The following is a 16,832-nucleotide window of genomic DNA, read 5'->3' as shown; positions in this document are numbered from 1 at the left end:
CTTCATGGATCATTTAGTCAGTCAGCTTTTCCTTTTATATTTAACTATTATAATATATGTGTATTATATGTCATTCTTTATATCGAGATTTTAAGATTCAAAAATAGTTTAAAAGGTTTTAAACTATTCTCGCAACTCGATCGCGTTGCACTTTACTTACCGAGAATGTAGTTGGTGCATTGCTTACACCCAAAATATTATGTCCGAGATTCCCGTACAGACCTAGGGTGCCTAGTATATGTATAGTGATCTGTGGTACAGACGTCGACATTCGACAAGACAACGACAAAGTCCAATGTCATTGTCATTTTAAATTTTTTGCCGGCTGCGGGCATATTTAAACAAGTGGAAAATTAATAAACAAATTATTATAATTTAACGCGTGAGTTACGAAAGTACAAAGTCTAATTGTAGATAAAAATGTTCCTTTATATTATTTTGGGGTTAGCGTTAGTAGTGTGCATATTATTAATGATTTTGCACCGTTGTTTGGAGAAGAAGACTGTTTATAGGGACCTTAAAAACAAGCACGTTGTTATCACCGGTGGATCGAGCGGCATCGGTAAGGCGATAGCTTCTGAAGCGGCAAAATTAGGAGCGCACGTTACGATAATTGGTCGCGACCTCCAAAAACTTATTTTGGCCGTAAGCGATATTAGTGCTCACTGTAAGCCCTATAGCGGTCAGAAAATACAGTACGCCTCTTTGGATGTGACTGCTGATTACAGTTCTATAGAGAAAAGCTTCTCCAAAATAGAAGTTGATGTTGGCCCAATATTTATGTTAATAAATTGTGCTGGTATGTGCATATGCGGGCAGTTTGATAAAATGAAAGTGGAGGATATAAAGCAAATGATAGATCTGAACTATTTCGGCACCGCATATCCCACAAGATACGTCTTGCCAAAGATGAAGGAGCGCGATGAGGGTTTGATTGTGTTCGTTTCTACAGAAGCCGCTATGTTGGGTAAGAAATATATTTATTTGAAAAATAGCTTTGCTTAAATTTGTATACATATTTAAGTATAAAGATGCAACTACCTTTATTGCTCAATTTCGTATACTAAGCGTGAAAGCCATGCACAAATTAAGCAATCATTTTCTGTCAAGTTTATTGACAAAATTCAAACCTGTACAAAGAAATTAAAATCTCCATTTATATATTATTTATTTAAAAAGAAAAGGGTGGCTACTGATACTTAACAGGTTGTCAGTTTTATCTCAAAACCATATTTGTCATCTGAATCATAAAAGTACCTACTTGTAGAGAAATTCTTCATTCCTTCTATACTAATATTGTAAATGTGAAAGTGTGATTGTCTGTCTGTTAACTAGCTTTCGCAGCCCATCTATTTAACCGATTTTGACGAAATTTAGTACAAAAATAGCCAGCATCCTGGGGATGCATGTAGAGTCTAGAAAATCCCACAGAATTTTAAAAAAATCAAACCCACCCAGGTCAAGCAGTGGGCAATCATCTAGTTAAAAAAAAGAAATTAGTTCAAATTCAATGTTTAAAAAAAAGATCTAAATACTTACTTATCTATCCTTCGGTTTCAGGTATTTACGGTTACAGTGCATATGGAGCAGCTAAATGGGCAGTACGGGGTTTAGCAGAATCAATTTTCATGGAGTTAGTTGGAACTAATGTGAGACTGACACTGGCCTTCCCACCAGACACTGACACACCTGGTTTTAAAAATGAGGAGTTGACAAAACCAAAAGAGACAAAACTGATCTCTGGGTCTGGAGGTCTACATTCAGCTGAAGAAGTAGGCAGGAAACTTATCAGAGATGCATTGGTAAGTAATCTAGACCTTTACACTAAGCAAGTTTCTTGTAATGTAATGAAACTTTTTCATGACTAAGTGGACTAACTTGCAAGGACTACAGTACGCGGCCGAAAGTAATGTACATCAACCTTCACAAAGAGATAGCAGATTTTGTAGAGTGTTGTCCCTGTTGTTGAGACCGATAAAACGTCATAATTTATAGGTATGAGTGACAGAGACAACGCTCTACAAAGCTGAAATGTCATTCTAAAGGCTGATGTACATTACTTTCGGCCGCATACAGTACTTATGGTTTTATTAAATCCATACCTACCCATAAGGGGACACAATAATGTGATGCTGAGTGTTCTACAATGCATTCTACCAGAACACTAAATTGCTTGGCAGCCCTAGAAATTATAAATTAGTTATTTGCTCCTGCCAGGAATAAAACCCAGTACCTCCCAGAGTGTCCCAGACTTAAAAGACCACAGTGCTAACTGCACCAGGGAGGTCATTAAAGATTTATTTAATGATATTCATAATCAATGATTTCCCTTTTCGGCAAAGCCTACAATGTCTGTCTTCTGACCTGTAGTTATTAGGTCACATTTACTATCAGTCGGATGTGCTAGTATAAATTTAGTTTGAAGTATATCTTTTACAAAAATATATGTAGTGGATACAATGGAACAAATAAAAGTTAGCTCTGTCATTCAATAACGTTAAGTATTTCTTTACGTCATGCCCCAATCAGACATCACAGCTGAAATGATTGGTTTCATTGGCACAAATTGAACATGTTATATTTTTATTTGATATCGCATCATGCAAGTCATTGTGACATATTATTTTCTCACTAACTGCAGTTGCATACTCTGAATTCTGATAACCAATAATTTATTGATCTCCTAGCCTATAATCAGTTAAACTTGTAGGAAGCTTTATTTACTAATCAAAACTTAAGATTAAGTAATTCAAAAATTTTGTAAAAGACAATAAATAATCCAAGTGCATCCACAGTGTCTAGGTATGATTTCATTATATTATACCTCATTCTTCATTAATTGGGTATTTTCCTGCTTTTGAATTTGATAAATATTATTACTTTATTATAAACTAGGATAAAAATAATCATGTACGCTGAAAAAAATATTAAAATCCACCAAAGATTTACAAAGTTACAGGCATTTTAATTTTGGAGTGGGAGTGTCTTCTATCCCTTTCTCGCAAAACGAAAAATTGTATGAAACCGCACGACGCTACTATGGCATTAGTAAGGTGTGACATAAAAATACTATATCGCTATCTCTGTCTAATCAGAAATATTTAAATGCTTATAACTTTTTTGTAATTTGATCGATTGAATTAGTTTTTGCAGTTTACGTCATTATTTTTATCCTAGTTTATAATAAAGTAATAAAAATTCAAATACCCAATTACAATACTAAAGTGATTTGCTGAATTGTATTCCTCTCTAACTTTCAAGCCTTAAGCAGAGTGAACTGGAGTTAGTGAACTCCCGGTTTGATCCTGATTCCTGATTCGATGATATGTAAATATTAGGCTATGGTGACGTAAAACCAAAGAAAAATAGGGCTACTTTAGGGCTTCTTGCGTCAAATGTACTGACATTTGACGCCTGCCAGTGATGTCGAAGCTTCGACGTTTTGTTAGAAGTTCCTTAACTGTCGTGAACTGCGCCTTAAGTGTATGTTTCAACCTCATTGACTACTCTATCTATAGAATCTTGCTATGAAGCAAATTAAATATTCATCATGTGCTCTATGTACCTATATATTAAGTACCCAATATATTATGGAGTCAGTATCGATTGACATCATTTATTTTTTCCTTGCAAAAAACCAAATAAATTGACTTCAATGTAAGGCACTTATTCGAATAATACTATATGCAATATTGTGGCCTTCAAAATACCTATAATACATCTTTTCGTCAATTACTTTCTATTAATTACAGGCATAAAGCATAACTGTAGTAGTCTAGTGGTTAGGACGTCCGCCTTCCAATCGGAGGTCGGGGGTTCGATCCCGGGCACGCACCTGTAACTTTTCGGAGTTATGTGCCTTTTTAACTAATTAAAATATCACTTGCTTTAACGGTGAAGGAAAACATCGTGGGGAAACCTGCAGGCCTGAAAGTTCTTCATAATGTTCTCAAAGGTGTGTGAAGTCTGCCAATCCGCACTTGGCCAGCGTGGTAGACTATGGCCAAAACCCTTTTCACTCTGAGAGGAGACCCGTGCTCTATAGTGAGCCGGCGATGGGTTGATCATGATGATGACGATGATGAAGCATAACTGAGTAGGTTCCTGCGGCAGTGGAGCGTGTGATGACGTGACGCGACAGCTCAGTGATTCGTCTACTTGTGACAACTGTCACGTCACCCCTTCTGCACCGCTCCACTACCGCAGGAGCCTACCCTGTTATGCACTATAGTTGTACCTACCTATAATAATCCATATCCATACTAATATTATAAATGCGAAAGTGTGTTTGTCTATTTGCCTGTCTGTTCTCTTTTCACGGCCAAAGTTTAACATATTTTGATGAAATTTGGTACAGACTTAACTTACATCCCGAGAAAGGACATAGGCTACTTTTTATCCCGGAAAATCGAAGAGTTCCCACGGGATTCTTAAAAACCCATCCGTTTAACTGATTTACATGAAATTTGGTAGATTTTTAAAAACCTAAATCCACGCGGACGAAGTCGCGGGCATCCTCTAGTGATTTATAAAATATACCTACAGAATTATTTTTGTTATTGTTTCAGAATGGGAAAACATACTCTGTCTTCGGATTTAGTGGACATCTTCTGTCAATTTTGTACTGTGGAACAATAGAAAGTGTGACCCAGGTTGTTCTACAAATACTATCTTTGGGTCTCATCCGAGCAATCATGGTTGCAGTACAGCTATCATTTCACAAAATCGTCAGGGATGGATTGCTAGAAAAACAAAGTGTTGAAGAAGAAAAAGAAAAGGCTCAATGATATAAGCACCAAAGGTCATGTCTAGTCTTATTTTTGTAAAAATAACATAGAAAGTATTAGGAATTAATATTGTAAATGCAACATTAGCACAATTGAAATTGAAATCATATAAGAGAACATATTGGTATTTTTGTTGGTTTGTAAAGAAGGTTTATTAGACATCTGAAAGATAGTGTTTACATAAAAGCAGGGAGGAAAAGGTGTTTTTTTATATTTTTCATCATATTGAGTCAAAAATCAAAATAGGGCTTAAAAAAACTATGTATTGACCTAAATGCCAATTTTCATATAGTGTTTTTTTAAACTAGTATGGGAAATCAAAAACCATAGGACGTACAGGGAAACCGTCTTAGGAAACTTCAGCTCTTTTTTGTTAGAACAATTTTGGTATAGTCAATTTTTGGTCAAGCGTGAGTTGTCCATAAAAATCAATGAAATTGACAATTGTTTTTTAATGCCGATCGAGTCAGTTTCATGTAAGGATCATTTCATTGTATCGAAAAAAAAAATTCGGGACAGCAGTTAGTCTTTAAGTGAACGTTTAAATATAAACGATTTAGTACCATTATCATAGTTATTAAGTAGATATAATTATTTAGACTGTGTTCACACTGAGGCTTATACAAGTCTATGAATACTGTTGAGTTGACTGAGTTGGTCTTACTGACAACAAATGAAATTAACTTAAGGTTATACAAATCATATTTACCGATCATAACCATCCTTTTCTGCAAGGAATACTGTGAGAAAGTTTGCATACTATTTATTTATTTAATTTTGGTACCGTAAACAGCAATGTGTGAATGCAGTGTTATAATTTTGCATTTCTTATCTAACAAAGTTTGTTGTTGTATTGTTCTAACTTTGTTATTAAAATAAAAATGTCAAATATCATTACTATCTATTTATTTCATACATTCAAATCACTCTATATACTTAGTCTAATTCGTGAGCTCGCTGAAAATTTAAGGATTAGGCTGTGATTACCACCTGTAAGTTTTACACTTGTAAGTAGCTTACGTGATTAGCTTCATAGCTAGTACATTTTCATTAGTAAATTTGATGTCAATTAATTACGTAAGTACTTACGTGAGTAAAACTTACAGGTGTAATCGCAGCCTTACTATAGAGGATAGAATATAGTATTATAGGCGCCCAGTCACACTATCAGTCTGAATAGAGATGTGCGAATGATTGCGTTGCGGTGCAGATTGATCGTGTGAGAAACAGATTGACTGATTGACTTTGGATCGCGAATAGCTAGATTTTTTTTCGGATTGGTCTTCCATCACTTCATCACACGGATTTGGCCGGACTGAAATCTGGCGTAGGTATACACAAGATTTTAAAATATCTGGATATTTTGCGATCCGATGTACTCATATCAATCCGTCAATCTGCTTATCTTTTTATTAAGTACCTACCCTCCATATTACGAGTACCTACCTATTGTGCGCGACAAGTCGAGATTGCAATCGAGGTATGAGGCAGGGGGACGCCCCGCACACCAGCGCTAGCCCGTACCGGGTTAGCGCGGGGGCTATGTGGTTGTGCGGGGACGTCCCCACCCCAATTGCCATCTCGACAATAAAACTACTTATAAATTAAGTACTTTAAGTGGTAGGTACAAGAGTTTTGTATATATAGGGCGCCATTAACTTAAGTTTTTCTTAAGTACCCTCTTAAAACTTATACCTAAAAACATACTTATAAAAAAGGTACGTATCTCAAGTGGTACAAGAGTTTTGTTGATAATAAAATCGAAATCCACGACCGGTATAAACGCCGTCTGATCGGAACCATACCACAATGGGGCCGGCTGCATCATCTGCAATATCAATAACAGGTAATCACCATCACGACCTCGAAGAGAAAAGTGTACTCGGGCCACGTCTTGAGACACGAGAGATACCGACTGCTCCAACCTATTATGATGGGCAAAGAAGAGGGCAAACGACGCGCTGGAAGAAGAAAAACGTCCGTACCGCAACATCCGCGAATGGAGAGATGGATCTCTATGCAGGTTCTACAGGTTTCATTACCGATTTTTGCTTGATGTGCGCGCTTGGCGACAACATTGAGTTTCCTTATTTACCTGCCTACCATTTACCTAGATAAAATCGTACCTACTTCCTTCATCAGCGGATGGTGCAAAACGAATAATAAAAGTCGGTCAAGTGCAAGTTGGACTCGCACACGAAGGGTTCCGTACCATCGTACAAGAAATAATTTTTTTTAATTTTCAAGCCGGCCTTTTTCAAATATACCTACTTATTATTTGTTGTTTTAGCGGCACTAGAAATACATATTCTGTGACAACTCTAGGTATTAGTACTACAGACAGACGGACGGACGGCACCGAACGAGCACGCTCCCGCGATTCTCCCCATAGTACCGAGAGGTTGGTGGGGCCATGGGAGTTGGAGGGTTCATTAGCCCCGTCCCGTTTGGGGCACCCTTCGGGTACAGAACCCTAATAAAAAAGGATTCTCACCTGTGACTGGCGCATCTAAGGAAAAATCCTGTATAACTGAACCATCGTTGAGTCGTTCACCGCAAAGCCTCAAAGCAGCTATTAATAACCAATCGGTAGGGCAGTTGAGGATTTCAACTCCTGCTTGCTTAGGTGGTATCACAGGTAAACCATCTGAAATAGTCATATGTAATATTCCAAAATCTAATGCGTTAAAAAAATAACAAAAAAAATAAAAACTGACTTCAATACCTAACCGTGTTTGTAACTTTGTACACTAAAAATTTAAAAATAATTTAATTTATTAAAATAATTTAATATACTAATATATATGAAATAATTAATATACTAATATGTAGGTATACAAGAGTTAATATAATTATTCATCTTGGAAGTAAACCCTTTTAAGTAAAGACAAAAAAGGTTTTTCAAAATCGGTTCAGGCGTCTTCGAGTAATCGGGGAACATATCTACATTTAAAAAAAGATTCCAACGAATTGAGAACCTTTTTTAAAGTCTGTTATAAATGATAATATTGATAACGAACAATTATTATAAGCTACTACATAATATTATAAGTATGGCGTGAACAGGCTTCGAAGTCAGGATAGGCATTACTTAGCTAGGGATATAAATTTAGTATTGAACTATTTAAACTAGGGCTAGTATTAATACTGTATAGCCTGCATGCTATTGGTTATAAGGGTGCGTACATAACAGTAGGTAGGTACAGCTAGTTGTTTACACTCTTCCCTTTAGAATAAGTCCTATCTATGAAAATTAATGGATATTGGGGTGAGGTCACAGACCACCATGAGGTATGTTAACTGCCACGGCGTGACGTGATACCTCAAACTAAATTCACTCTATGATGCTAGGTAGTAGGTACCTGCTTTCTTACATGGGAAGTTGGGAAAGAAGATTGAAGCTACTCGTAGCAGGTGGCCCAAAACTGTGCTTGTTACCAATTGAATAGGGTTTTATAGTCTAGACTCTAGCTAGCATGCCCTATTCCTAAGGCGCCGTCCTAATACAACGCGAATGCGTTACGAATTTTATTCGTACAAATGCGCGATCAAACACACTGATCTCGAATAGCGTGTCCTAATTGATTGCGTATTCTAGTTCTATAACGCGATGCGACAGTCGCATCACGTAGGTCGTATCGTGTACTCGCGCGATGGTCGCGTAATTGCGCTGTAGTAGGACGACGTCTTAGAGACTTCTCTTGCTTAAGCCCGTGATACACATGCCAGTGAATAGTATGCTAGGTACTGCTAAGCTGGCACGCCAGGTATTAGCAGGAAGTCAGCGCTTGATACACACGCTTATGCCTGGTATGCCACTTTCTAGAAGGGCTGCGTACTGCGTGACGTGCGAGTTGAAGATCACGAAATGAATAATTTATGAAGAAATTAATAGTGTTAAGCCCGTGATACACATGCCAGTGAATTGTATGCTAGGTGCTGGTAAAGTGGCACACCAGGTATTAGCAGAATGTTAGCGCTTGATACAAATGCTTGTGTCTGGTATGCCAGTTTCTAGAAAGGCTGAAAAAAATCCAAAAGATTTTGGCAGAGGTTGAGAGTGCGATCTACTCGCTTAAACAGCATTCCTTTCATTTCTGCTCCATTCAACCAAAGTGATTCAATTTGGTTGAACCGTGTATTTTCACCTTTACACCGCGTGCTTGTAGCTGGCATGCGAGTCTCCCCTCCCACTTCCCCTCAAGGGGGAAAAAATCAAATGCCTTGCGATCTACTGGCATGCCTTGTACTGGCACATGAGCTACTGACAGAATCTTGATACACATGCGAGTAGCTACTCGCATGTGTGCGATAATCGAGCTCGATTTGCTTATAACTGGCATGCTTTTGTGCGAGTAACAAGCATGTGTATCACCGGCGTTAGTTTGATATAACTACACCGAAGTTTATTTACTGCGCTTTAGAGATTTAAATGTACCGGCATCATAGTTGACTATTTGCATTTCTCCGACGTTTGTGTATGTAACGCTGCAGGATGCTGTTGCTCTTTCTATGCACATGGCATAATTGAGATTACTCTGAAAAGAAGAAATGAAAATTTAAATCACCCTCGACATGCAGACACCCTGTTACCCTGTTATTTTATAGTGGTGATTTGCAGTGACCTTCCTGCTCCATCATGAGATGAGAAAGGTCGATGTACGATATTTTCTGCCGCGTACTGTAAGTAGCTAACTAAGCCTCATTTTCAGCGAGTTTTCACAAATTCACGGTTTTGGATTTTTCTCCTTATGTGGTGCTGTAAATAAAACCTACCTACCTTCCAAATTTCATGATTCTAGGTCAACAACGAACTGATCCTATAAATAAGGGTTCCTTTTTTCCTTTTGAGGTAAGGAACTCTAAAAAGACATTTCCAACAGAAATCGTCGGGGATGAATAAATTATCGTGTTCTTTGTTACGCTGCCTCCCAAATTATAGCAAATGGTACCTAACCTGCACCTAGGCTTTATATTCTCAAAGAGTAGGTATAGACACGTACTACAGATTATTATGACTATGAAACTTGTTCACTTTGTAGCATTTATATCAATAGGTTAGGTATCGTTTTAATATATCTACGTCGATGCTAATTTTAACCTGACCTTAATTTGACATTTGTGTTAAAATTAAATGTTTTGAATCATACAAGATAACTTGGCGTCCTTGCGATTCCAATTTCAGACCTCTCTCGATGATTAAACGATTCTATATGACCGTGATCTTCCTTGAAGAATTGCAGACATCCTGTGGGGGCTGCTAAATCGTCGGACAGTGTTAATTGTGTTATCTGTTGAAACGGAACATGAAATCAGTTATGGTAGATGCCCTTTTTATACCTATAGTCAGCGATAGGTCGAGATGGCAATCGGGGTATGAGGGGGGGGGGACGCCCCGCACATCCGCACGTCACCCGCGCTCGCCCGCACCGGGTCAGCGCGGGGGCTATGCGTACGTGCGGGGCGTTCGCTTCCCAATTGCCATCTTGACCTGTCTATAACTACCTAGATACTTAGATGTACTTGATTTAGTTTTTAAGGTTCCGTGGTGAACATGGAACCTCTATAAGTAGTTTTGCCATGTCCGTCTGTCTGTCTGTTTGCCCGTCCATCCGTAAAAAATACCACTATCCAATTAGCAGTGGGCTGCACAGGGTTTGAAGTGAAGGTAATCAATAGTTCGGAAGGTAAGCTTACAGAATACTGACAGGTCATAATGGCTAATGAGAATGATTTCAACTAGGGTAAGCAGTGCTTTTATGACCTAGACAGTGCACACCACTCAATCGGTGTCAAATACGGCATGCTTATTATCAAAACAGTAAATTGCTTGGCTAAAAGGCAGAAGGGCCGGAAGGGTGCTAAAAATATTAGGCACCTAAGTATACCTACGTAAATACATAATCTCACAGTTAAAGCCTATCTACTAAACTCTACCAAACAGACTTGGGCCCACGGACTTGCTTGAGCCACAGTAGCTTGAGCCTAATTAGGTGATCCAAGGTTCCAAATCTGATTCAAGTTTCAACCATGAATCGAACTTCACGCTTCTTCATTCTACAGCGTCCATTACCCAATATACCATGACTCATATTTGACTGTAAGAAGGTTTTAATTAATAATTAGGTAATTAAAGACATACGTACGAAGTTTTATGTCGTCATGTCTACCACAATCTATTGTTTTATAATTATTTCATGAGACATGAGTTACCTACTTACCACACGCGGACTAATTAATTAAGTATTAATTAGGTAAAGTTGTCAATTTGTCATCGGTCTTATCAAAATGTGAGGTAAGCGGTATGTCGTAGGTATGCACTTATGACCTCAGCTGGTCGATTCCCAAAAAGCTGCATCAGTCATTGCTACGTTCTAAAAAGAGCTTTAATCCTTAAAAGTCTAAACCGATTTTCATCAAACATACGAGTAGCTAAGTAACCATCATCACGGGTCTCCTCGATACGAACGATAAGAGTCTGAGCAATAATTCACCACGCCTGGCCAAGTGCGGGCTGGCAGACTTCACACAACTTATGGAGACCTCTCAGGCAGTTCATGCATGCAGGTTTTCTCACGAAATTTTATTTATTTATTAAATTATACTTTTACAAGTACATCTGAATCGTCAAATGCATCTAGCACTGGTTCGGAATACCTTTCATACCAAGAATAACCAGCAAGAAACTCAGCGGTCGTTCTTTTCAAATGTTTGATATATACGATATTAAGCTGCAGGTCAAATCCACACTCTTTTATCATTTACATAATCTTCGATTGTGTAATATGCTTTTTTCAAGAGCATAGCTACTATTAATAGATTTTTGAATTTGTGTAAACGCAAGTCCAAAAGAGATTGCGGAACTTTGTTATAAAAGGTTATTAGGTATACCCATTCCCACGAATGACTTTTAGACTTTCCTTCACCGTCAAAGCAAGAGTAATTCAGTCCTACTTACGTACCTTAATGGAAAAGATTCTATTTTCTTCCGTAACAGACTGTATGGACAAAATTAATGGACCATCTGAAACTTCTATGTACACTGAAAACAAATTAAGTAAACATAAAGTTAAGACCTATTCAAAGAAACAAGCACTGAACTACTTGGTAAAGCTATAAGTAGTAATTGCACAAAAAATTAATCGTTCAGCATTGTTTTTAAAACAAAAAAGTTTTTACCCGACTGCGGTAAGCCCAAAAGGAAGGTTATGTGTTTAACCTCTATGTATGTTGTATGTATGCATGTCCGTTCCTATGTCCGCTCGTAACTACTCAACGGCTCAACCGATTTTGATAAATGATAGGTACGGTATTAGGTGGGTCATGATGGCTCGAGTGTCACTGGATGTCTACGTGAAATTTTTGAAAAATCAAAATGGCAGAATTTAAGCGCTTTATTGTGCGGGCTGAATGTAGTAAGTACAAACCGTTGGCGGGGGTTTATGAAAACTCTAAATGACTAAGATCTGACTTGTTCTTTACCATGTTGTCCTGAATTGATACCGCATAGAATTGGTATAAAGTTGTTCGCCTTCTGTCCCAACACTTGAAATTGATCCTGTTCGCAAAGTCCGGCCGTAGGTGGTAAAAGCTTAAAAAAACCGTCATCATCATCAATAGTAGCGTAAGCTAGCAGACGGACAGATAGACACACTTTCGCATGTATAATATTAGTATGAATTAATTAATGGTACCTACCTAAGCAATATTGTTCAGCTCACACAGGTTTCTAATAAATAAATTATTACCAACAATAAATATATTACTTACTAGATGATGCCCGCGATTTCATCCGCGTGGATTTAAGTTTTCAAAAATCACATGGGAATTCTTTGATTTTCCGGGATAAAAAGTAGCTTATGTCCTTCCCCGGGATGCAAGCTATCGCTGCACCAAATTTCGTCAAAATTGGTTGAACGGATGGGCCGTGAAAGGCTAGCAGACAGACAGACAGACATTCACACTTTCGTATTTATAATGTTAGTATAGATCACGGAACAGAAAGTTTTTTCTGTTCCGTGGTATGCATTATGAATTTTAGAAGTAGGTAGGTATCTAGATCCAAGAATTACAGTCTCTTTAATACATACCTCAAAATGTATAAAGTCCAATCGAATTTGCTTAATGTGCACGGAAAATTTATCCAATGTAAACGTACAGGACAGCCTTTCTGAACTCGGTGAAGGGTATCCAGGATTATTGAACCATCCAATCGGTGCCGAGGAGCGGCCTTCGCAATTGAAAAGGGCTGGAAAAGCAGAATATTTTACCTTCTTTAAATTTAATCGCTGGCGCTAGTTGCTAAAAATCTACAGATTGTCGAGTCCAAATATATGAAACTAGATGACGAATAAAATCCCGTGGGAACTTTTTGATTTTCCAGGATAAAAGTGGGCGATGTCCTTCCCCGGGGTGCAAGATATCTCTGTACCAAATTTCTTCAAAATCGGTTGAACGCACGGAGGAGCACTCTCGTCGGTGGTTGAACAGATGGGCCGGGTAAACCTAGCAGACAGACAGGCACACTTTCACAATTATAATATTAGTATGAATATGAATGAAAAGTTCTGACTCATCACCTCAACGCCCAGCAGAAGCACTTGCACCTAAAAAGCTGAAAATTTAGCACAGAGCTTCAAGCCTAATGTAAACAAGGTATACTAATTACCTAATGCCGGATTTTTTGGAAATCCCACGGCAATAAAGAAAATGCACAGTAGGTACCTGGCAGGAAATATTGTACATCGACCTTTAGAAAGATATAGCGGTTTCGTAGAGCGTTGTCTCTGTCGTTGAGACTGATAAAACGCGTCACGTAGGTAGTTATTAGTAACAGAGACAACGCTCTACAAAGCCGAAATCTCATTCTAAAGATCGATGTACAATATTTCTTGCCGGCTACTGTACTTATACTTATTTTCATTATGTAATGAAGCCGTGGGCGCTCGCTAGTTCGATTAAATAATAATTATTGTCTATTTATTATTCAAAATCGACATAGTCCGGGCCACAACCAGGCACTGCTGAATTTTTTAAGAACATGCCAACTGCATTTTTTTTAAACAAAGTTCAAGGAGATCGGCTCTGTACCACTCTCTCTACCTAATCAAAAAAATGCACGAATTTCACTTACTCACGCAACAAGTCCCATATCCATCTGCACACGGTCCCATTGGTGTTCCACCACTCTTCTCACAATCATATTCATATAAGCAGGTACCATCCAACCCAGTATCAGATCTGCAAGAAACGTGGTCAAATTGGACCACCTCGAACACCTCCAAAAATCTGCGTTCAGCTGTTGCATTTGAATTCAAATGTTTTGGTTTCCTCGATATTTGAGGACACCGTCTCCGCAAAAAACGTCTTGGTTTATTTATGTGAACAATATTAGAGTTTACAATTTTATTTCTTACTTCTAATGACTTATAATTCGAGTTGGTGTCATCTACAGCATCTTTCGTTTTGTGACCACTTTTCATTAGATAAGATATTTGAAATGGATCCGATGGCCTGAATTTCTGATCATCAACAGAGAAATACTTGTATTCTTTATGTCCTTTTTCTGTTACCAACGGAATATAGTGTTCTGTTTTATCACTTTCAACGCTGGCTTGAGGTTCCATTTGATTGAGTTTTTGAAAATCACTATTGTCTTTAACCAAATACCATTTTTTAGTGTCAATACACAAAACATGTAAAACGAAAACTGCTACTTTTGGAAAAATCATCTCATTTATCAAAAACTTGTGTCGATGTTAAGTGATAGATTTGAACTAAGTTGTTGCCGTTTATGGTCGGAAGGATAGCTTAACGTATCTAATTAAAGAAACCGCTATGTTAGATATTTTTGTCCCACTTATTCGCGAGTTTTCTATTTTCTTATCGGGAGTTTTCCTCTTCTCGATGTATAGGTACTTAAGTTTTATGAAACTTTTCTTTATTATGTTTAGGTAAATTGATTTAGAATATCTACCTAAAAAAAATCAAAAATCTCAGTAGATATAGTTAATTACCTTTAGGATATGTTTGCATGCCCATTTTCTTGGACCGGATCTTAAAATGTAATACATACCTACATGAATGTCGCTATTATTTATTATCTTTAGTAGGTAATCTACTTATGTCGGCTTGACGGGTTTAGGTCACGCAATGAATAAAGCCTACAGCCTTACAGGCTACAACACAAAACCGACCGCACCTTTTCTAAATATGACGGATAGGTACCTATTACCATTTACCTACCTACTTACTTTGTCTAGTTTGTGGATACCTGATATTTCATACCTACTATACTTATTGATACCAATTTCCGAAATAAATTTTTAATAGGTAGGTAAGTACCTAAGTACAAATCAATAATTGCGGAACCGGCAAGGATTGAAGCCTATCTACGTACCAATCTTTCTACAGAAATGTTGTGTGATGCATTGTTTTTCAACTTTTCATCTTTAATAGTTTCCTAAACCTGGATTAGTTCACTAAAAGTCAGTACAAGTGTACTACCACCTCCATTCATAGTGAATGTAAACTGCTAAGATTCGAAACTTCTGCACATACTCGCATGGAGGGCCTACATAATGCATGAAGGCTTACAAATTATATAGCTAATACATTGTCACATTTTTTATAACTTAAATATATTATTAATTCTACATTGACCTGCTCCAGTTATTCACGGCCAATTATTATTTTACTAGAACCGCTTTTTGCTTCAATTTCAACCAGAATCATTGGAAATAATGGACGAGAAGAAAATCATGCCTGACTGCAATCTTAATTTGGGCCGAATAATTTTGTGTTTGTTCCGTAAGTAGTAAGTAGCGAGGTCATAACTAACCAATTTTTTTTTATTTTTTTTTAACTAGGTCTGATTGCAGCCAAGCGCTAGTCTATAAATTAATAAAAAACAATCGATTGATCTTTCTTTATTCATCGTCATCAACCCATCGCCGGCTTGCTACTGAGCACAAGGTCTCTTCTCAGAATGAGAAGGGTTTAGGTCACAGTCCGCCAGCTACAGCTGACCAAGCGCGGTTATTTGGTGAAACTAGGTATATTAGGTACCTACTTATTTAAAGTCAGGATTTTTGTTCCAACGTTCCAAATAACTTTTATGAAATTCAGTTTGGTTTTCTATAGTACCTATGTTTGAGATAAAAACTTATCCAATACTTATATTATAAATGCGAAAGTGTGTCTGTCTGGTAGGTTTTCATGACCCATTCCTTAAAACCGATTTAGACGAAATTTGGTATCATCTATTTTAGTAGATACAATAATAGCGTGTATCCTGCAGACGTAGACTACGCACTTTTTATTCCGGAAAATCAGAAAGTTCCCACGAGATTTTTAAATTTCTAAACCTATCTCAGCGGACAACGGGCATATAAATAAATTTATTTATTTTTATATTTAATTTAGCAGAGCTTTCGATTCATACTATGAGCCATAATACCATGGCAATTCAGTCAAAGTCAAAAATGAGGATCATTAGCCTCATTAGTTACTAACTCAACAACCTACCTACTTTACCGCAACAGAAGGAAGGAAGCTAATAAACTTCATGACGCTAATTACAAGATTATAGCCACGTTTAATAATAATAATAATAAAGTTTTTTATTAAAGGAAAAGAACCCAGTATATACATAATATTCATAAAATATACCATTATATAAATTAAAATAACATAAAGTAAAGTGAACTACATGTACCTACATACAAACTTATAAACTAACTGTGAATGTTAAAAAGCTCTTCACAGGCGTCCCTGTCAACAAATCTATTTCTATTTCTTATTACTATTATGATGCACAGATAGCCAATATGTAAAAATATTGCAAGGCATTCCGTCACAAACCATCTGTAGAATACTGATCTGAGATGCCCGGAGTCTCTCCCAGAAGGAAGCCACTCTTTTCCTCATTACCGCATAAAAATCAGGCATTCTCGATTCGGCAAACATACCCGAGGCACTACAGTATCTAGGCAAACCACCAAAGGTATATAGTTCACGCCTGGTTCAAGACATGGTCAATGGCAG

At 37.4% G+C, this 16,832-nt stretch overlaps 2 protein-coding genes across 2 annotated transcripts; one reads left to right on the top strand and one right to left on the bottom strand.

The window, feature by feature from the left end:
- Positions 1–322: 322 nt before the first annotated feature.
- On the top strand, positions 323–5,681 carry Kdsr (3-ketodihydrosphingosine reductase). The gene is made up of 3 exons (XM_034973462.2): positions 323–967; positions 1,561–1,802; positions 4,569–5,681. Exons 1-3 carry the CDS (start codon positions 421–423, stop codon positions 4,785–4,787), a joined length of 1,008 nt encoding a protein of 335 aa, XP_034829353.1. The 5' UTR covers positions 323–420; the 3' UTR covers positions 4,788–5,681.
- Positions 5,679–14,032, bottom strand: LOC117986689 (uncharacterized). The gene is made up of 8 exons (XM_034973562.2): positions 13,921–14,032; positions 12,878–13,035; positions 12,270–12,378; positions 11,750–11,829; positions 9,938–10,078; positions 9,226–9,325; positions 7,282–7,434; positions 5,679–6,615 (listed from the first exon to the last, which is right to left on the bottom strand). The coding sequence occupies exons 1-8, from the start codon at positions 13,958–13,960 to the stop codon at positions 6,515–6,517; spliced, it is 882 nt and encodes a 293-aa protein (XP_034829453.2). The 5' UTR covers positions 13,961–14,032; the 3' UTR covers positions 5,679–6,514.
- Between the last annotated feature and the right edge of the window lie 2,800 nt (positions 14,033–16,832).

The sequence above is a fragment of the Maniola hyperantus genome, chromosome 11 (assembly GCF_902806685.2).
Source record: "Maniola hyperantus chromosome 11, iAphHyp1.2, whole genome shotgun sequence".
Lineage (NCBI taxonomy): Eukaryota > Metazoa > Arthropoda > Insecta > Lepidoptera > Nymphalidae > Maniola > Maniola hyperantus.
The sequence above is the reverse complement of the archived record's forward strand: the minus strand, read 5'-3'. Positions and strand labels throughout refer to the sequence as shown.

What these genes read in the sequence shown, in the direction of transcription:
- Kdsr (XM_034973462.2), top strand. Translation starts at nt 421, where the DNA reads ATGTTCCTTTATATTATTTTGGGGTTAGCGTTAGTAGTGTGCATATTA. An exon ending in TACAGAAGCCGCTATGTTGG is followed by an intron (nt 968 to 1,560) that starts GTAAGAAATATA and finishes CTTCGGTTTCAG; the next exon opens with GTATTTACGGTTACAGTGCA. An exon ending in AACTTATCAGAGATGCATTG is followed by an intron (nt 1,803 to 4,568) that starts GTAAGTAATCTA and finishes TTATTGTTTCAG; the next exon opens with AATGGGAAAACATACTCTGT.
- LOC117986689 (XM_034973562.2), bottom strand. Translation starts at nt 13,960, where the DNA reads ATGGGACCGTGTGCAGATGGATATGGGACTTGTTGCGTGA. An exon ending in ATATGGGACTTGTTGCGTGA is followed by an intron (nt 13,036 to 13,920) that starts GTAAGTGAAATT and finishes CTGCTTTTCCAG; the next exon opens with CCCTTTTCAATTGCGAAGGC. An exon ending in CAAGGACGCCAAGTTATCTT is followed by an intron (nt 9,326 to 9,937) that starts GTATGATTCAAA and finishes TCTTCTTTTCAG; the next exon opens with AGTAATCTCAATTATGCCAT.